The 21898-nt window shown below is 35.1% G+C and overlaps 1 protein-coding gene across 1 annotated transcript; it reads right to left on the minus strand.

The window, feature by feature from the left end:
- Positions 1 to 284: 284 nt before the first annotated feature.
- LOC129947718 (putative mediator of RNA polymerase II transcription subunit 12) lies at positions 285 to 21264 on the minus strand. Its single transcript, XM_056058379.1, has 3 exons — positions 20814 to 21264; positions 14230 to 14546; positions 285 to 2153 (listed from the first exon to the last, which is right to left on the minus strand). The coding sequence occupies exons 1-3, from the start codon at positions 20857 to 20859 to the stop codon at positions 594 to 596; spliced, it is 1923 nt and encodes a 640-aa protein (XP_055914354.1). The 5' UTR covers positions 20860 to 21264; the 3' UTR covers positions 285 to 593.
- Positions 21265 to 21898: the final 634 nt, after the last annotated feature.

Here is a 21898-nt window from a genome sequence, read left to right on the forward strand (position 1 = left end):
ATTTAAAAAAAAAAACACAGATGCGCCTTGATCAGTGTGATCTCAAAACTAAACTAACATGGCGATCGGGCGGAAACTATAGCTACAAGCTATCTAAAGATGGTACTATAGAACGCAACCTCAAGGTAGGCCTAGTGGCGCCATCTCTTGGTCAGGCCAGAAACTTTTCAATCCACCCTCGTAAAACCTTTGTTCTTTACTTATATTTTTATTTGTGAGTAAAAACTAGACAGATTTATGCAGTTGCAAAGTTGTCAACATGTGTCGATAAAAACAAAACATAATATTTTTAAAAATTTATTTTAGTTAAATTTTCAGCTAATACAAATTTTTGCTCTCCACTTCTTAGAATAAATCGTAAAAATTGGTGTCTCAATAAGGCTTATCTCCTAAAGGATATTTTTTAACACCAATGTGCACAAAATTACTCTTCAAAATTCGATGTAATGTACCTACAAACTATACATACGTCGGTCATAGGTATTTTATATATAAATGGTAATATGAATAATATAAATAACAATTTAAATTTAAACTGGTAAACTAAGTACAGCACAAGGAACAAAGTGCATGTGCACCACTTGTCGGTAATATTATGAAGACTCGTTCTTTCCGGGAGTTATTTCTTCCTTCTGTTCTCGCGGATGACGTGACTGCTGTTGATGTTGTCTTTCGCTGGATATGGGCCTCAAATATGTCACGGCTCCTCCTTCACCACCACTTGGAGCACCACGTTGTGAATGACGATGAGGGATGTCAATTTGTTCGCCTGTATATTCAGGATGGTCCTTGATGTATTGCTCATATGGAACTGGGACTGGTACGGGAACAGCTTGCACTGGGTATCCGGCGTCGATAAGAGCCTGGAACTCAGCCTGAGTGATTGGCTTACCATCTGGAGGCGGCAGTTCTAATTGTTTTGTGTTGCTTTGTGTCTTTACTTTTTGGGATGGCTGCAATCCGGTGCTTTGTGACACATAGATGCTCGACTGTGACGGAGCCGCCGATGACGGGACCACGTATTGTTGATAATCTTGAGCCTGGGCTTGTTGCTGTTGTTGTTGGTGTTGCTGCTGTTGTTGCTGCTGTTGTTGTTGTTGACTGGATTCTCCATAATAAAACTGAACTGGACCCAGGTTTTGTTTTCCCTGAGGCTTAGACTTGTGACTGTGAAGCTTAACTCGATATTGTCCATTGGACGTAGATGATTTGCTTGGTTTTGAAGGTTGAGGGGATGATTCAATGGCATATTGGGGTTGAGATGTAGAAAAGGCTGTTGGGACATATTTTTTGTGCTGTTGATGATCATGACTTACAGTTGGAGCAGTCGGCGACGGTTGGAATCCACTATACTGGACGACCGATGGAGAGTAGTATTGACTAGCCTGACCCACTGTTGTAGGTGGTGAAGCTGTTGTTGAATATGACTTTGGCTGCAAGAAAGGGGAGCGACTCGCGAGGAGAGCTGGTGGACTGGAGTGACGGTATCCGGATGGTCTATTAGACTCAAGCAGCTTTTCGATTTCTTTCTCTAGAGATGACTCCGCCAATGGATGGTTGGGAAGTGTTCTGTAGCTGATTGCCGAAGGCCCGTGGTAAAAGTTCACTTGACTTGGAGTTTGCTGTTGGGCATGAGCTCTGATTTGCTGTTGTTGATGTGGAAAGTATTGTGGTCCTTGATTAGGGCCAGCTCGTGGAGCCTGGCTATATCCTGAGTAATCGGGAGTTTCTTCAGGCTTAGAACGATAATTAACAAGACCTTGTCGCTCCGCTGGTCTTCCTTGTGGCCCTGCTTGAGAATACGAAGCTCGGGCTTGAGCTTCTTGCAATGCTCTGGCTTGAAGCTCCTCCTCGATCAACTTCAACAAGTGTTCCTCCTGAAGTGACTGGTATTGCGCCTGTTGCTGTTGTTCTTGCTGCTGTGGCTGAGGTATGTATTCAGATGGTCGGAATTGTCCGTGGGCAGGTGTGAATCTAACTTGTGCTTGTGCTTGCGATTGCAATTGCTGTTGAGCGTATTGTTCTTCAGCTGCATATTGTTGTAGCTGAGCCGCAGTTGAAGGCTTCTTAACGAGCGTTTGTGATTTACCCTCTGCAACAGCCTTGGCTTGATGACCGCGACTTGTATCTTGCAGATAGGCAAAGTGCTGAATCTATAATAGAAAAAAATAATGTTAAATCAAAAAGCAAACACAATAGATACAAATACGTGGGAAGAAAGTACCTGAAAAAAGGCTAAAGAAACAAAATAATTATACACTCCATACACCATCATACCTAATGTCTTAAAGTTACATATGGATGGAGTCTTTCTTCAGCCATTCTGACAAATGAACTGTATGGGAATTTCTTTCCATCGATTCACACACAAAACATAAAATGTGTGGCAATATAATTGCAGTCCAAAAGTATTACAATGTGACTCCATTTCCACCTTATGACAGTCATGGCCTGATGGATGTGAGTTTATGCCATTCGCAAAAATATTTCACAATCAAGGCAGGGAAAAGGAAAAGGTGCTGCCTTCATGTTTGTAATTAATTACTGAAACGATGTGAAACGAAAATAAATTGTCACAGTTCTTTTGCAACCGAGATGATGGAAGAAAAGTCTTTTGTAAAACAATTTACTTATAGACAGACTTAATAAACTTAACTATCAAAAGGTTTTCGTGCTATGAATGTGGTCTTAAATTTTCGTTTGAATATGGTAAACGAAGAGACTTATTCATAACTATCAAAACACACTTAGCAATAGGAATTCATAGACGATAAATGGTTATGTAAACGGCTATTAAATAATTTATAGCTCATCAAAATTAATTAGATTATGCGTTTTGGTCGTTTGATAATGATAAAATAATAAAGACAAAAGGTGATTTGTATGCGAGACTTGTTAAAATATTTGTATCAAGAGAATTTCGAAATTAACCGCAATTGATATAATTGATTCGTTTTGGTAACGTATAATGCGTTTTAATGGTTTAAAGTAAAGTTTTTATTGATCCTGTGCTTAACTGAAAATTGGTATTATTATTATACCGAACAACAATTTACAACAAAAAAAAAAACACCTGTAGCTAAATGAATGCAACGAATTCCTAAATTTTGCTGACACAATTTTATTTGATGTGATGTAAGATAAGTTAGGCTGCAGTAATTTGCACTTAATTGGCAAAAATAGTATACCTCTCTCTTAATTACAAGAATTAAAGATTGTAAGAAAATAAACATTATTTATAAAAAAAAACAGTAGTTAGATGGACACTGGGGTGTTATTTATTTCTTAGAAAAAAAAAACATTTTTTTGATAGTGTAAAAGTTGTTGGAAGGTCACTTATCTTTGCTTCTAAGCTATATCCATGCTTTTTTCACCTAAAAATATTATTTGCTTTTTAGATAATAACTCAATAACTTATTTTGCACATTGTACCAGAATTAAAATATGGATTTAAAATAATTAAATTGAAGTATTTTTGAAATAAATACCTAAAAAAATGTGGGACAGAATGTCACCTCAAAAATCTTAAGAACAAAATAATATTAACCTCAGAAGAATGTCGATTTTGTCATTTTTTTGTGAGAAAAATTCAATTAATCTGCATCGTTCTAGAAAATTGTTTTTTTCACTTGTTTTTTTAGACTTCAGGAATTTTATTTTTATATTATATTTATTTTTGTGAAAAGTAAAATGATTATGTTTTTAAGAATACGCATTTATCATTATTTTAAAAGAAAAAAAAAATACTAAAAAGTATCTAAAACTGTAAAAAAAGTTTTTTTATTTTGAAATAACTTGACAACGAAAAAAAAGGTTCACTTTGGTAAAGATTTATGAAATGAAAGATTTTTTAAACAAGAAATAAAATGGTTTAAGACCTTAAATATCACGATACCCACAAGTAGCTTAAACTTCAATTATTGATTTTTTGGTAGGTAGGTAGAAATGGCGATCTCAAGGCAACCTAGCCTGAGATCCAATTAGCGCTGTAGTGCGCCGTTTTCATACCAAAAACTCGTTTGACCTTTGATTGAAAGGGATAGATTGATAGAGAAGCATCATAGCGATTATGTTAGAGCCATTTTGTCGCATTGAGAAAAAAGATTAGGTCTCTAATCTTTGTCTCAGATAGCTCATCGAGTTCGTGAAAGAATGCTTTTCCAAAGCATTTCATTCTGGTGTTTGCTAGAGCAGGATATTTGCAAAGGAAATGGATTATGGTTTCAATTTCTCTTTGGTCACTACAGCTACGGCAAAAGGTGTTGTAAGAGGTACCCAACTTCTCTGCATGAACTCCTATAGGCCAATGTCCGGTACAAACCGCAATAATCCTAGCTATGTCTTGCCTTGGCCTGCATAGAAGATCGTTTGTACGGGTTTTGTTATAGGTGGTCCATATCTTCCTAGATAAAATGCAGTTGGGTAAATTGCTCCACCTTCGGTTTGTTTCAGTTTGGTAGATAGAAAAGACTTTACCCTTCATAGCACCAAGAGGAATGTTAACCATTTCCGCAAGTGATCTATGAAGGGCCGATCCTTGCCTGGCTAGCTCGTCAGCCTGTTCATTTCCCACGATACCACTATGGCCCGGAACCCAGATCAGGGTGACACTGAGGTTAACATTCAGGTTCGCAAACTCATCGCGACATTGCTGGACCAATTTAGATGAGGATATGACCGATTTAATGGCTTTGACAGCTGCCTGACTGTCTGTAAAGATAGCCGCATTTCGGTTTTGGTTTGGGTTTTGTTTGAGTATCTTACATGCCTCCCTTATTGCCAGCAGTTCAGCCCGAAAAACGCTAGCAAAGTCAGGAAGCCTAAAGGATTTGGCTACATTTAAGGACTCAGAAAAGATCCCAGAACCAACTCCACACTCCATCTTTGAGCCGTCAGTAAAGATGGTTGTGTCGAAACCTATTGACACTATTTATTTCTTACTTTTTGCAATTCTTAAGAAAACAATTTACCAGCTTCTAGCTTTAACGGTCACCAATAAGTACAGTCCCTGTAGATTATTTCAATATTTTGTTGAACCTTCTTTTGCTTTAATAAGAGCTTTAATTCTACGCGGCTTACTGTCAATGCATGATTTGTCTGTTTCCTGTATTTGTGGGTTGCGATTCCACACGTGAATTACTCTTTCAATAAGTGACCGCATCTTTAGCTACTTCCTTCTTCATCAGCACAGTTTTTATGGACCGGGATGTGTGGCATTGAGCTCCATCTTGCATACAAATGTAACCATACATCCTTTCTTGACGTTAAAAACATAGCGTATACTCTAATAAATTATAAAAATTCTGAAGGGCGTCTAATAATATGGCCAGGGACTGTAGGTGATATGGTGATACGTCTCTTGAAAGTTTAAGATATGTATTATACACACCTTAACTTTAGAGCAAATAACGCAAACCAAATGAAAACAGCGTTTTTGTTTTATAATATTTTACTAAAAGTTAAACTTCAAAGCTTCAAGTCAAGTAAAAAAGTAGTTTGACACTGATAACTTTCCATCCCGTCTGTCTATTTGTCTTGCTTAAAAGTTTGTAGGTTTTCGTGTTGGGTTAAAAAAGTTTCCAGTTGAATTATTCTTAAAAATTCAAAAATTACCAACAATATTTTTTATATAAAGAAATAATTTAGTTTGAAAATCTAGTTTTGTTAAATAGATTTTCAGTCGAAAACAAATTTTTAACAATTCTTAAATTTTTACAAATTGGATGAATATAATTAATTTGAGAGATATCAAGAACCGAACATCAATTTTCACCAAATTTGCGTACTATTTCTTGTAGTTTTTATTTTTTTTTTAATGAAAAAAACGGACTGTTTTTTTTAAATAACTACTGATTAACGAAAACAATATTTTTAATTTTTGAAAAGCTATTTGAGTCGAAATTCAATGTTTACCAAATTTGATAATGTCTTTTTTTTAGTTTTTATTTTCTATAAAAAAAACTGTCACATAGATTTTTTTTCAAAATCATACCAGATGTTAAAAACGTTATTTTTCGTTTACCACATTTTTTTGGAGATAAAATCATTTTTTATTCGTAAAATTTTCGAGGTGAATTTTTTTTTTCTTAAGTTTTTTTCTACTTCTTTGGTATCACGTTACAATATATTATATTTAATTTAATTCAAGTCTCAAGCGTTTTTGATTCATAAGATATTTAGGGTTAACCAACATTTCTAAATTTGTTTAACCCTAGAAAGATAATCTACGTCTGCGGGACGTATGGCGCGGGGAAAAATTGTTATATCTTTTCAATTATAAGCCGTATATCATTAGTTTTTTATATTTGCTCAGGACTAGGTTAGAGCTTGCATGGTGCATCTTAAAATTCACGCTGAAGATGCATTAGGGCCAGTAATGACTATATTATACGTCTGGGAGACGTATGATTATCTTTTATGAAACTTTTGTGCACTGAACAAAAGTATATGGGGAAAAAACTTTTTTTCTCAAAAATTACTAAAACTATTTTTTATAGTTAGCTTACCCCTCAATGAACTAATTTACCAAATTTTAAGACTCAAAGTCAACTCAAAGGTTTCTTTAAAAAATAAAGAATTTTGTTCGTTCTGTTTTCAAAGGTGGTTCAGATTTTTTATAAATTTTGCTCAAATTTTACTTCTTTTGTACTTAATTATTGATTCATTTTACTTAAAATAACCCAAATAAAATAAATTAAAATACAAAATAATGATAAAAAATCAATTGTCATTTTTAAACGCTCTTAATAAGTGCCATACGTCTCTAAGACGTATGATTATCTTTCACGCACTAAAAAATATGATTATCTTTCTAGGGTTAAACTGCTATGGTATAAAAACCACCCACGCAATTTCTCTAAGAGCCCTTTCAGCATCTTTCTGCATTATTATCTACATAACAAAATTTATTTGAAGTTGATATCTCTTCTGGTTCTTGAGCTATGGTCGACGAAAAAAACTTCGCGAACGTACGTACACACGCAAACACACACATCTAGGACCTTGAAACGTCGAGAAATGTAAAAATTTTCAATTCGACAAATCGGACCTATTACAATAACTTCCTAAGTGAAGTTAATAACCACCTTAGCTGTAATACCAGCCCTTAAACGTTTTGGCCATCGACTTAAAAGTTTAAATTGAATAGTTCCTATGAGAAGTCTTTTAGGTACGCTCTGCAATACTGCCCTTAAAAAAATAATTTTAAGGAATAATATACGGACTCCCGCAAAACAAACTTAAGCCTCTCTAAGGAGCTAGTTATTGCTATCATTAATATCGATCCGGAAAAATGTTTGAATGGATATGTGACTATATTTTCCTTTGATTAGGTACAAATACTGAATGATTAGAAATTTACTCGAAGAATTAAAAATATGTATTTATTTATCTCTAAAAATGTATTTTTCTATTTCCCGGACGGAAATTCATTTTCCTGAACAGCTTTTATGTTCAAATTGAAACGAATCGTTCCACTGATTTGTGTTCCAATTTCACACAATTCCATTGACAGTTTTCTGTCAATAAACAATGTTCAGTGGATTTCAATCAGGAAATTATTTTCAATGACAGACTTTTTTTGATAGTTATAAGCGACCTGCCAAACAAATTCCAATGATGAAAACCAATGATAGCTATAACTGGCGCCTTAAGTCTACAAAATGACCCTAAAGGCACTTCTTGTTGATTTGCCTTTATTTGTTTCATAATAATCCTGTAGTAGAATCCTTCTATCTTTATTGAAAAGGGTATTTCTTAACACTTTTACCAAACTGTCTACCACATCTTTATGATACAATTTAACAACCGTGTTCACATATATCTCAAAAATGGTGGTATGGAACACTCTGGAGTGAGACTTTCAATCAAAACTTTACAGAAGCGTGGTAATGGTTTAGTTTGACCCTTAGTAGTTGTAAGTTTGATATAAAGATGTACAATTAAAGGTCTTTGACTCTTTGTACAATAACTTTTTAAAGTCGAGGTGTTCAAAAATGTAGAATGTAAAATCTGTAGATCGAAAGCCCTTTATATATAGATGCCCCTAATCAGCAATAAAATTAATCTGGTGACTATATCCAATTATTTGCAGATTATCTCTCATTTCCAAAGGGGTTTTATTAGTACTGCTTTCATGTGGACAGCAAGCAAACGAGTACTTTTTCGGCTTTTATTCTTAAAGACATAGCAAACTGGCGGAAATCCAGTTCCCGAAAGTTATACCGGTTTCCAATGATTTTCAAAACTATATAATACATCGCCAGAATTCATTATTTACCTTAACCCATTTGGACCCAAATACAAAGAAACAGTCAATTTTGTTTTATTAATGTGCCTATTGGAGGCTAAACGAATATTTCATGAAACAAAAATGGTGGTTTTGTATTAATATATGTAAAAAAAACTCCGTCCTCAAATGGGGCCAATGGGCTTAAGTGTGGTATTTCTTGAAACATCCCTTTTCGATGCATAATGTTTTCAAACATCTTTTGCATTGCAACTGATTACTCAACTTTTGGGAGAAGTGTCCATGTCCATCTTGAACAATTTTTAGTACCACTGAAGAAGGCTTACGGAGTCTTCCATCGATTTCGGAGGCTAGTTTCCTTAAATATACACGGATAATACTGCGAAGAAATTGGAGTTGATCTAGTTTCTCATCAGCGGTCAGTAAATGTAAACTCCAAACATTAGCTGCTGCCAAATTGAGCATATAGGTGAATAAAACCCACCACTACTTTTTACCACGTATATCTGTTCTATATACTGCAACTGACTGATAAGCTTGATCGACGCCACCCATTTCTTTAATGTAGTTTTGAAAGGCAAAAGGGATTTCAATGTCTGTCTTCCTTCCTTCTGTAGTGCACCATCTTTTTATCTTGCCAAGTGGATGAGCAAAGTGGTAGTTTGTTCCCATAGTAAAAATACTGTAGAAACGATATTTTATTTGCTGTATCAAGCCGATAGTCAAATTCTGCTAGTTTTTTTTCTTCATGACCCTGATGGAAAGCAGTGAGCTTCTTTTCGTTCTGTTTTTCCTCACAGTGCCTGTTGCACGATAGCCAGCATCACACAGATCTCGCAGCAAGGTGTGGCTGGTAAGGAAATTGTCAAAGAAAACAATATGCGGAATTCGGAATAGCATTCACTTTGTTCAAGAGGCCTTTTACAATACGTGTTTCTAAAGGCTTATTACTTTGTACCGCTTTTCCACAATACATATCGAAAGCGAAACAATAACCGTCAGAACTTACAATCACCCAGTTTTTGTAACCGATTCGCACTTGTCTCTTATAAACTGCTTCGATAAGTCATCGTCCATAATATTTTATCATAGATTAATCTATAGATACATTTTCATGAAAAACACCCCACTGGAGAAATTTTTTGATAAGCAAATCAGCAAGTGGATGTCGTTTGAACAGCTTATCGGTGGACCGAGAACCATGAATCTGTTCTTTGACATAACTGTAGAGAAACTGGGGACATGTATGCAAGTCTTAATCCAAGGACCAGTATAACCTTTCTCGCGGAAGTGAGTGATAACCTTTCAATAGTAGAATGCCAAAAAACAATTTCAGGTCATTTGTAATTATTTGAAATTCGTGATTATTTTTCTGTGCAGCATATAACTTTGTGTTCAAAACGATCATGTCAAAGATTTCCGTGTCAAATATTTTTTCAAATTGTGTTTGATCCTTCAGCTCGTTTTTCAAAAAATCTATTCGGGTCTGTGCATTATTTGTTGTTGAGGTAGAAGGCATAACATCGTACAAACCGTCGCATTTGAGCCACCACGGTTCCAAGGCCTCGACCCTTCTATACCTCGTCCGCGTCATCATCACTGCTATCCCATTCTTCATCTAATTTATCATTATTATTTCGAATACCTCCACGTTTCCAGGGATATCCAAAGGAGGAATATTTTCCAAACCATTGTCTTCGTCGCCCTCCTAATTGTCCGTTAGAACTCTTGGTTCTGGTTATCTTCTTCATTGAAAATGTTTTCAATTGCTTCTTCCAGTCGTCCATTCTCATTTACAACTTCTAATGGTCGCTTAGCCATTGTACTTATCTCAAAAAAATCTGCAAATATTATGCGTGTTGTATTACTAATAAGCCCATTGGATCATTTGAGGACACCACAGAAAAATACGGGCCTAAATGCGTTGTAATATGCATGTTTTGAGTAACTTACTTACTTACTTAAGGTGGCGCTACAGTCCGGGGCGGACCTGGGCCTCAACCAACAAGCGTCTCCAGTTTCGCACGCCAAGTTGGTTGAGGTCCTCTCCCACCTGGGTGCGCCACCTGAGTCGCGGTCTTCCTCTACTGCGCTGTCTCTCGGGATTGGATTCGAAGACATTCCGGGCTGGAGCGTTGATGTCCATCCGCTCTACAAGACCTAGCCATCTAAGCCGTTGGACTTTAATTCTGCTAACTAGGTCAGTGTCGCTGTACAGCCCGTACAGTTCGTCGTTATATCTTCTCTTCCATTCTCCATCTATGCGTACGGGACCAAAAATCACCCGAAAAATTTTTCTCTCGAAGCATCCTAAGATGCTCTCATCTTTCTTTTACAGGGTCCAGGCCTCAGCGCCATAAATGAGAACCGGGATGATAAGTGTTTTATAGATGGTGATTTTACATGCTCGAGAGAGGACTTTACTTCTCAATTGCCTTTTAAGTCCAAAGAAGCAGCGATTTGGAAGAGTTATTCTTCGTTTGATTTCAGCTTTGGTGTCGTTGTCTGCATTAATAGCGGTGCCAAGGTAGACAAAGTCCTTAACTACCTCAAAGTTATAGCTGTCTATGGTGACGTTTTGTCCAAGACGTCGTCGTTCAGTGTCCTTTTTTGATGACAGCATATACTTGGTCTTGCCCTCATTGACCACTAAACCCATCTTCTTCGCTTCCGTCGCAATGCTCAAAAACGCTGCACTGACATCACGCTTTGATCTTCCAAATATGTCAATATCATCTGCGTATTCAAGTAATTGGATGGACCTTTGGAAGATTGTGCCTCTAGTGTTGACGGTTGAGTTTTGCACAATTCTTTCCAGAACGATGTTGAAGAAGTCGCATGACAGTGCATCGCCTTGTCTTAAACCTTTTTTGACATCAAATGCATCGGTAAGATCTTTTCCGACCTTGATAGAGCAGCGTGCATTCTCCATCGTCATTCTGCACAAACGGATAAGTTTGACAGGGATGTCAAAACTAGACATTGCTCGGTAGAGCTCTTTTCTATAGATGCTGTCATACGCGGCTTTAAAATCGATAAAGAGATGGTGGGTATCGATTTGAAGCTCCTGGGTTTTTTCCAAGATCTGCCGTAGTGTGAATATTTGGTCGATAGTGGACTTTCCTGGTCTGAAGCCACACTGATAAGGACCAATCAGGTTGTTGACGAATGGCTTCAGACATTCACATGATACGGCAGAGAGGATCTTATAAGCAATGTTAAGGAGACTGATGCCTCTGTAGTTGGCGGAGTTTAGAGGGTCTCCTTTCTTATGTATCGGGCACACTATGCTGAGATTCCACTCATCGGGCATGCTTTCTTCCGACCATATTTTGCAGATGAGTTGGTGCATGCTCCGTACCAAGTCATCGCCTGCTGCTTTGAATAGTTCGGCAGCGATGCCGTCAGCTCAAGCAGCTTTGTTTGACTTAAGTTTAGATATAGCTATCTTCACTTCGTCAAAGTCGGGTAGGCGGAATTGTTGATCTGCGTCGCCGATGTTGAGTAGTTCTATCTCCCTTACAGCGGAATTCGGTTCGTCGTCGCCGTTATATAATTTGGAGAAGTGATCTTTCCATGTTCTCAGCATCGACTGTGGTTCTTCTATGATGTTCCCTTGATCGTCTTTACAGGCTGGTACCTTTTGGTAAAATTTACGAACCTCATTCCTGTTGTGACATCTCTCTATCTCCTCGATCGCGCGCTTCTCATGCTCTCTTTTTTCCGTCTAAGAAGCCGGTGTTCCTCTCTCCTCTTCTGCTCGTAGAGCTCGCGAGCAGCTCTATTCCTTTTGTGCAGCACCGTTTTGTATGCCTCTTGTTTCGCTGCGTGCGCTTGCCGGCATTCGTCGTCAAACCAGGGGTTTCGCTGTGGTGGCCGTGTAAAACCACTTCAGAGGCGGCATCTCTGATGGCTGCAAGGCAATATTGCCACTGGTTTTCAATGGTTAATGCAGGAAGCATAGGACTCCTTAAGAGGTTATTAGAGACTCGATCGGAAAAGGACATGGCGGTCTCTTGCGATTGTAGCCGTCTAACGTCGAATCTTCTCACAGTACTTCCTTGTTTTGGCTTGGATCGGGATATCCGTAGCCGTACCTTGGCTACAACGAGGTAGTGGTCCGAGTCAATGTTGGGCCCTCGGAAAGCTCGGATATCCTGTATACTGGAGAAGTGTCGTTCGTCGATCGCAATGAAGTCAATCTGGTTGACAGTTTATTAATCAGGAGATTTGCATGTCCATTTGTGGATATCAAGATGTGTGAACTGCGTACTAGCTACCAGAACGTCTAGCCCCACAGCGAAATCGACCAGCCTGAATCCGTTGTCGGAGGTGGTGTTGTGCAGGCTATATCTCCCGATTATGCCACTAAAGATGTCTTCTCTTCCTAGCTTGGCATTTAAATCTTCTAAGACAATTTTAATGTCATAGCCAAGGCACTGCTCATATGTCTTGTCCAAGAGCTCGAAGAATATGTCTTTGGTGTCTTCATCTTTCTCCTCTGTTGGGGCATGCGCGCATATTAGGCTTACTTTGGTGAATTTAGCCTTGTTTTGAGTAACAAGGTGTTGAAATGTTGTAACCGTGTTTATGGTACGACTACGTATAAAATAAAAACTAGAAAAATAGTTAAGGATATTTTCTTTCAATATTTTGAAGACAAATGGAAGCCACCTAACCCTAGGTCAAATAAAAGGACTGTCGCCGCGCCTCAATATGCAAATGTCAATAGTAAAATAAAACGTGAATGTTTACCTACAGATGTTCAAGCCAATACAAGATTTAATATGCAGTAGAAACTAACTTTGTTAAATCATTTGACGAAATCTGTTAATCACCTTGAAAAAAAAAATAAGTATACGCCACAGTGTCATTTGCATGAATGTTTTTATTTTAGATAAATAAACATCTTTAATTGGTTCCTGCCTCAATAACTTCTTCTCACGGTTTAAATTATACTCATGAAAATGCATTAAAAATCAATTTTAAAGATATAAATCTTTACCGATGAATCTATCTGTATATGTCAATAATTTTGCATCTTTCATAGATAAATATGTCTACGGCGGCGCTCGCCACCTCCGCTTAAGTATGTTTATGAATAAACTTTTTTGTTTGTCATAACAGAAAAACGAGTTAATGAGAATCATCGAATGCGAATATGAAAACCACAAAGAAGAAAATGCTTCAAAAAAAAAACATCCGCCAGCAAATTTAAAGTCAGAGTTGCGATGCCAATGGACCGAGAAAAATTCCTCCGCTCTTATACCATTATCGCATCGAACCCCTCAGGTAAGCTTTTGTAATCGAAGAAGAAACGTGAACTTCAAGTCACGACAGAGACCTCTTGAATAATCTATATACAATGTATTTTGTATACATAATATTTACATATATATATGTATGTATTTATTTTCCTTCATGCTTGTGACTTATATATTTTTTAGGAAAACACCACATAAGATTGGCATTGCATTAACCTTTTATCTTTTATTCACTTTCACAATAAAATAAAAACAAAAGACTAGATACATTTTGTGGAGTTGATTTCGTCGCATCATCAACATAATTTGTTCTTCATAATTAGCCACTTTGTAGTACCTACACCTACAGAGTTGTCGTTGTGATGAAATTGGAAAAAATATTCATAGAGGTGTGAAATTCACAACTTGTGAAAATGGGAAATTAAATAAATTTGGTGGCATGACAGATCGTGAGGAGGACCAAGGCCTAGTTGAGAATTACATCTTTCAACTGGTGTCATTTTGTCGGCAGGGAAGAAAAGGGCAACTGTAATTTTCAGTTATAAGTAAATGACTTGGATTGACAACTTCATGAAAAGAGGTAATTTCCACAAACTTGTCATGTCGAAAAATAGTGTAGTCGTTTTAGTAGGACTTGATTTTTAGATCCTCTGCGGCTTTTTTAAATTCTTGGTTAGACATGAAAGAAAGAGACAAAGAAGAACCACCATCTCTTACCTCTTGACTTTGCTCCAGTTGCGGTCCTAACGCTTGTAACTGCTGAACGTGTGGCCTACTTGTCGGTTGATAGTTGCGCAATTGCTGATCATGCGGCGACAATGGACGAATTAGAAAATGGTTTGGTTTTGGTCCATAAATAGTCTCTTGAGGTTGTTCGGGGTCATCTTGTTTTTCATTCGAATATGAAGCAGTATCCCTCGAACCAATCTGTCGTTTATCCTTAGTTTCTGATACTTCAACTTTTATGTTTCCTTCTTTAGGAGCCACCTTAGATTTTTCTTCCGTTTTATCAAGGCCATGTGCACTAAGGATACCTGACACAAAAAAGTAAACAAATCAAAAATATTAAAATTAATGAAGATACATAAATAAAGTTCAAACGAGAAAAAACTGCTTTAGGCTATGTGTCATCTGTTTCTTCATACTTTGCTAAGGGCAACCATTTAATTTGTATTCCATCACGACCCTAATAATAGGGTTATGATTAAATTTATGTTATTTATGTTTTTTTTTTAATTCACAATCCAATTTATTGCTATTTCGCAAATTTACAAGCTTGTTTTTTTAAAGACTTGGAAATATCATAAATCGATGAATATACAAATGAAATAACCAATGGAATAGGCATTGCTTTGTTAGTAAATATTTGCAAAATTAAATATTTCTCAACACTACACAAGATCAGAAAAGACAAAACCTTAAATAGAAAAAAATGATAAGCAATGGCTTTTCCAAAAAGAGGTTTTACTTTGATATTTTATAAAACAAGCATTTGAATATTTATTTCATTGAAAACACTGCGAAGTGAGACTTTAAAGTTGTTACCATTTTTGAAGTGAATTTTGAAAAATTCAATGCTTTGCTTAAGGAAAGATTACAAAACGTCTTAATGCACTTCGTTGTAATCCCTTCTTGATTCTGTGGTGTTCTTAGGAACATAAAGGGTTTTGGAAACGTTGTCAAAATTTTTACTCACATAAAAACATTATAAATATATTTTATAACAATCAAGACAACTGGTGACATTAACCGGTATCTGTCTTACCGAAATGTTATTGGAGGAAGTTACAGGGACACACAATTTTTGAAACCTGAATGCCAAATTAAACTAAAATAAGCTACTTTGGATCATTTTTGAATCCTTAATAAGTCAGTGTCCAAAAAGAAATAAAAGTGATAGTTATAGACCGTTCATAACTAGGAAACCTAAAATTAAAAATTTTAAAATTGGCTAAAGAAGTTTATTCATTTTTTTGACACGAGAGGAGCGTTAATATTTTTTTTCATTAAAATATACAGGGTGTCCATTAATTGATGGTCCAAAGTAAATATGTTAATAGACCAGATCATGACCTTTGAGAATTTTGTAGGGAGCGGGTCGAAATGGTGTATTTTAAAATACTGTATGGTCAAAATTCTGTATGATACTGTACGATACTGTATGGTCATAATGCTCTATAATTAATATTCTGTGTTTCAAAATACTGTACATTTAAAATACTGTGTCTCAAAATGCTGTATTGTCAAAATACTGTATTTCATAATACCGTATAATACTGGAAGTTTTTACAGATCAATTAGTTTCTTGCAATTGTTGATTATGATAGAAACAATTCATGTACAAATGTGAGACGGATGCAAATAACAAAGAAGAAAATGATAAAGAGAAAATAAAAAGAATATACCATTTATATTATTTTTATTTTTATTATTTTAAAGACTTATAAACTACCATAGGTACATCTGTTATTGTTGAAGGGAGTATATTAGAACATTATGCTGATGAAAAATTATAATGATGTTTTCTTAAAAAAAGTATTTTGTTTTCAAAATTCGGTATTTCAAAATGCTGTAAATAAGGCTAAAATATAAAAAGTTTGATAATGTAAAAAATTGCGCACTTTTTTACATTGTCAAAATGATTTTTATTTTTTAGCCTTATTTACAGTATTTTGAAATACAGATTTTTGATATAAAGATTTTTGAAATACAGAATTAAGAGGTACAGCATTTTGATCATGCAGTATTTTGTACATACAGTATTTTTAAATACAGTATGTACAAAATATAAATATATAGATTTTTGAAATACAGAATTTTGAAATACAGCATATTGATCGTGCAGTATTTTGAACATACAGTATTTTAAAATACAGTATTTTTAAATACAGTATTTTTAAATACAGTATTTTTAAATACAGTATTTTGAGATACCCGTGGCATGATGGTTAGTGCGTTGGACTGTCATGCCAGAGGTCTTGGGTTCGATCCCTGCCTATGCCATCTAAAGTCTTTTCACGAGTACTGCCTCTTGCGAGGAATTGACAGATTCTCCAAGAGTAACTCTTGTCATGAAAAAGTGCTCTCTCAAATTAGCCGTTCGGAATCGGCATATAAAATGTAGATCCCCTCCATTCCTGACAACATTACTCGCACACATGAATGGTTGAGAGTTGTAAGTCACTATGCCCTGGTTCTTCATGGACTGTTGTGCCACCCAATTTAATTATTTATTTATTTTGAGATACAGTATTTTAAATACAGTATTTTGATCCTTAAAGTATTTTGACTCCAACCCAATTTTGTAGCTTGTTTATCCCGAATAATAATCCTTTTCTAGTAAAGACTGTTTTACTACTTTAAAATTGAAGCGCAAAGTTATCTTTAATTTCAATTGCTCAGTGTTCACTAATTTTTAGCAAAAAAGGCACATTACTGCCTACAATTTTTTGTTGAAAAAATAAGTTTCCCGAAATTTGATTATTTTAATAAACAAATATTCATACCTAGACAGTGTAAGCAAAAAAACGACTAAGATTAGGTATTTTTCAAAACTTCATTAATATTAGGGATGAAAAAGTTACAAAATTCAAAAAAGACATGAGCTGTTCTATGATCATATTTAGTTTGAATCATCCTTTACGGGGCACCCTGTATATTTAGGACATTTAATCTCAAAGAACTTCGATTTTAATGGCACAGCATTAGAGTTTCAGAATCACGTTTTATGTACTTTTCAAAATACAATCGAGTCAAACAACAAAAATTGCTGCCGTATAAGTGAGAAAAAATGTAAATTAATGATAAGTTTTTGTTTTAAATTTGAAGCTTGTGCCTCTTTTTTTTAAAAGGTCTCTTCTGTTGAAAATTACAAAAATATAATGCAGTAATCTATTTTTGTATCTTGATCACCCTACCTCAGATAACTTTGGTTGACTCGTGACCTGAAAAACTAGACTATTATAGAGCTCAGCCATGCAGTCACAGAAGTACCAAATGAGAGGTCAAAATGCGTTTTTAGAAGACCATATCTGAAGTTAGTTAAGTAATCTCAATCAATGTTCATTTGACTAATGAAATATGAAACTGGTCCCCTTTAACCCACGAATTTTTGGATTAAAAATATAACCAAATTTGTAAATGCTTCCCTTGGTCATATAAATAAAAAAAGAGGCTGGGATGCGACCCACACTGATAACTTCCCATCAAGTTTGTCGATTTGTCTTGCTTAAAAGTTTTTCTATATGTACTCGTATCAATTTTTTATAACATAAAATTAGTTTTAAGCCAATATTTCAAGTTTTTGAAAAGATATTTGAGTCGAAAGTCATATTTACTAACTTTTGTTAATTTTTTTTTTTTTTGGTTTTTAATTTTTTTTACAAAAACTGTCAATTCGATTTTTTTCAAAATTTTACTGAATGTTAACAATAATATTTTTTTATAAGATAAAAGTAGTTTAAAGCCAATATCTACAATTTTTGAAAAGATATTTTTTTGTAGGTTTTTATTTTTTGTAAAAAAAACTGTCAATTCAATTTTTTTCAAAATTTGCCCTAATGGTGAAAAAAATATTTCTTATAAGTAAAAATTAGTAAGAAGCTATTATCTCAAAGTTTTTAAAATATATTCGAGTCAAAAAATCAATTTTTAACAACTTTTAATAATTTTGTTGTTTAGGTTTTTATTTTTTGTAAGAAAAACTGTCAATTCGGTTTTTCTCAAAATTCGACCGAATGTTCAAAACAATATTTCTTATAAGTTAAAATTAGTTGAAAGCCAAAATCTCAAATATTGTAAAGGTATTTGAGCCGAAAATTAATTTTTAACAACTTTTGTTAGTTTTTTTTTTTAGGTTTTTAATTTTTTGTAAAAAAAAACTGTCAATTTGAATTTTCTCAAAATTTTTCAGAATGTAGAAAACAATATTTCTTGTAAGATAAAATAAGTTAGCATCCAAAATCTCTTGTTTTTGAAAAGATATTTGAATCGAAATTCAGTTTTTACAAACTTTGAGTAATGTTTTTTTTAGGGTTTTTTATTTTTTTTTTTAAATAAAACTGTCAATTCGATTTTTCTAAAAATCTTACCAGATGTTAAAAACGTCATTTTTGTTGCACAAAATTGTTTTGAAGATAAAATCATTTTGTTTTCGGAAAATTTTCGGGGTGACACATTTTTTTTCAGTTGTTTTTATAAAAAAAAAACGGTTGGTTGGAAATTTTTCAAAAAAATGTATTTGTAAATTCAAGTCTCTAGCGTTTTTTGTTCGTATGATATTAAGGGTTAACAAACATTTTCACAATTTTTTAAACTGCTATGGTAAAAAACCACCCATGCAATTGTCTTGAGAGCCCTTTCTGCATCTTTCAGCCTTATTATCTGTATAAACAAATTTATTTTAAGTCGATTTCTCTACTGGTTCTTGAGCTATGGACGACGAAAAAAATGTCGCGAATATACGGACACACGCAAGCACAGACATCTTTCTAAAAATCTTTTATTTCGACTCTAGGGACCTTGACACATCGATAAATGTCAAAATTATCAATTTGACAAATTACAATAACTTTCTATGGGAAGTTAAAAAAATCTTTCCTAAACGATGTTACCAATAACTTTGAAGAGACGTGTAACTAAAGGGTGATTTTTTTGAGGTTAGGATTTTCATGCATTAGTATTTGACAGATCACGCGGGATTTCAGACATGGTGTCAAAGAGAAAGATGCTCAGTATGCTTTGACATTTTATCATGAATAGACTTACTAACGAGCAACGCTTGCAAATCATTGAATTTTATTACCAAAATCAGTGTTCGGTTCGAAATGTGTTTCGCGCTTTACGTCCGATTTATGGTCTACATAATCGACCAAGTGAGCAAACAATTAATGCGATTGTGACCAAGTTTCGCACTCAGTTTACTTTATTGGACATTAAACCAACCACACGAATGCGTACAGTGCGTACAGAAGAGAATATTGCGTCTGTTTCTGAGAGTGTTGCTGAAGACCGTGAAATGTCGATTCGTCGCCGTTCGCAGCAATTGGGTTTGTTTTATTCGACCACATGGAAGATTTTACGCAAAGATCTTGGTGTAAAACCGTATAAAATACAGCTCGTGCAAGAACTGAAGCCGAACGATCTGCCACAACGTCGAATTTTCAGTGAATGGGCCCTAGAAAAGTTGGCAGCCGCTTTTTTATCGACAAATTTTGTTCAGCGATGAGGCTCATTTCTGGTTGAATGGCTACGTAAATAAGAAAAATTGCCGCATTTGGATTGAAGAGGAACCAGAAGCCGTTCAAGAACTGCCCATGCATCCCGAAAAATGCACTGTTTGGTGTGGTTTGTACGCTGGTGGAATCATTGGACCGTATTTTTTCAAAGATGCTGTTGGACGCAACGTTACGGTGAATGGCGATCGCTATCGTTCAATGCTAACAAACTTTTTGTTGTTTAAAATGGAAGAACTGAACTTGGTTGACATGTGGTTTCAACAAGATGGCGCTACATGCCACACAGCTCCCGATTCTATGGCCATTTTGAGGGAAAACTTCGGAGAACAATTCATCTCAAGGAATGGACCGGTAAGTTGGCCACCAAGATCATGCGATTTGACGCCTTTAGACTATTTTTTGTGGGGCTACGTCAAGTTTAAAGTCTACACAAATAAGCCAGCAACTATTCCAGCTTTGGAAGACAACATTTCCGAAGAAATTCGGGCTATTCCGGCCGAAATGCTCGAAAAAGTTACCCAAAATTGGACTTTCCGAATGGACCACCTAAGACGCAGCCGCGGTCAACATTTAAATGAAATTATCTTCAAAAAGTAAATGTCATGGACCAATCTAACGTTTCAAATAAAGAATCGATGAGATTTTGCAAATTTTATGCGTTTTTTTAAAAAAAGTTCTCAAGCTCTTATAAAATCACAGTTTATTTTCTTTTCGACTTTTAATTAAAAGACTGGAAATGTCCTTGAACGAAAACACTACCACTTCAATATTTGTAAGTGAGTGCATTAATTTCGTTCCTATTGGATTTATACTCGTATGGAAGGATTTTTTGAAAATAAACAAAGATTTGAAAAACTAATATTTAATGGGTCAATATTTACAGCTTATTAAATTTTCTAATTCTTTTGTAAAATTGTCTAGCCTATTATTTTACTACGAATGTCCTTTAATTTTAAATAAAAATAAGGTATACCGTTACGTTAAAATTTGAAACAAAATCCTTTTCACTTGAATTTGAAATGTTCTTAATGACAAGATATGTATTTTTTTGAATTGTGAACTCACCAATTAGTAGCCAGCAAACTAGTAACGTAGTTTTAAAGCTGCCCATTTTATTCCGCACTCTTATTATAAATGTTAGATGTTTTACCACGATTTAAATTAAAATGCAATTATTGGATATTTTATTTCTTATTGTTTAAAATTATTTAACACATTTTATAGGGTTTGATAATCCTTAACGAAGATGTGTGATGTATCCTTTACTTTTACGTATATCCTTGGGTGTATATTTTTTGTTCTAATCCACACTAATTAATAATTTAAATTAATAAGCAAGATAAAAAAAAAGTTCTTCACTCAATAATTTATTATGATGTTACAACAATTAAAAATTTCAACAATTCACGGTACGACGACAATCTAAATGGAATAAATTTTCCGGACATAAGACAACATGCCAAAAGAGACGACGGATACTCTATAAGCGGCTCCAAACACGATTCTGTGGTATGAATCTATGTTGCACTGGCATTTATAAAAACTCCACTTCGATGAGACCTTTTGGTTAGATTGAGCTTGTGTTTTTCCTGGCTTCTTTTTTCTTCTTTTATTTTATACCTATACTATTTTTCCATCTATTTCTCATACTGAAAGAGAAAGGCCATCATCCATTTGGCATGGCTCTGGCTCTGGCTCTAGCTTTGGCTCTATGGTGCAGTGTTGTTGCTTGCTTCTGCTGATGTAGCTGTAGCTGTAGTTGAAGCTGAAACTGAAGCTGATGAAGTTCCATCTATCTCTCTATCCAACTAACAGCCAGCAGTTGATCCACGGAAGTGAGGAGGTGGTGGGCATATGGGCATTGTCTTTGATGGTCTTGTGATGTTTTTATTTTAAATTTCCATTATTTTTTGTCGATGGTTTTCGTCTAATATAAATCTACAGTCGAGTCACAAAGCCAAGTAGCTACCGCACCGCAAGCTCACAGCTCATACATAATAGGTGCCTATAATCCGACCACCGACCGAAGACGATAGATTTTCCAATGAAGATTCCGTAAATGAAGATTAATGTGACCAGGTCGAGAAGTGCCTCGAATTTCGGCTTCGCAATAACGTAGCTAACTGGACATAATTTTTGGCCTTTTTGAA

This window comes from Eupeodes corollae, chromosome 2, assembly GCF_945859685.1.
Source record: "Eupeodes corollae chromosome 2, idEupCoro1.1, whole genome shotgun sequence".
In the NCBI taxonomy this organism is placed as follows: domain Eukaryota; kingdom Metazoa; phylum Arthropoda; class Insecta; order Diptera; family Syrphidae; genus Eupeodes; species Eupeodes corollae.

Bases quoted from the DNA above. Each gene is read 5' to 3' on its own strand.
- LOC129947718 (XM_056058379.1), bottom strand. From the start codon at position 20,859: ATGGGCAGCTTTAAAACTACGTTACTAGTTTGCTGGCTACTAATTG. The intron at 14,547-20,813 runs GTGAGTTCACAA...TTTTTGTGTCAG, and splicing joins AGTTTGCTGGCTACTAATTG to GTATCCTTAGTGCACATGGC. The intron at 2,154-14,229 runs GTAAGAGATGGT...TTTCTATTATAG, and splicing joins AACTGGAGCAAAGTCAAGAG to ATTCAGCACTTTGCCTATCT.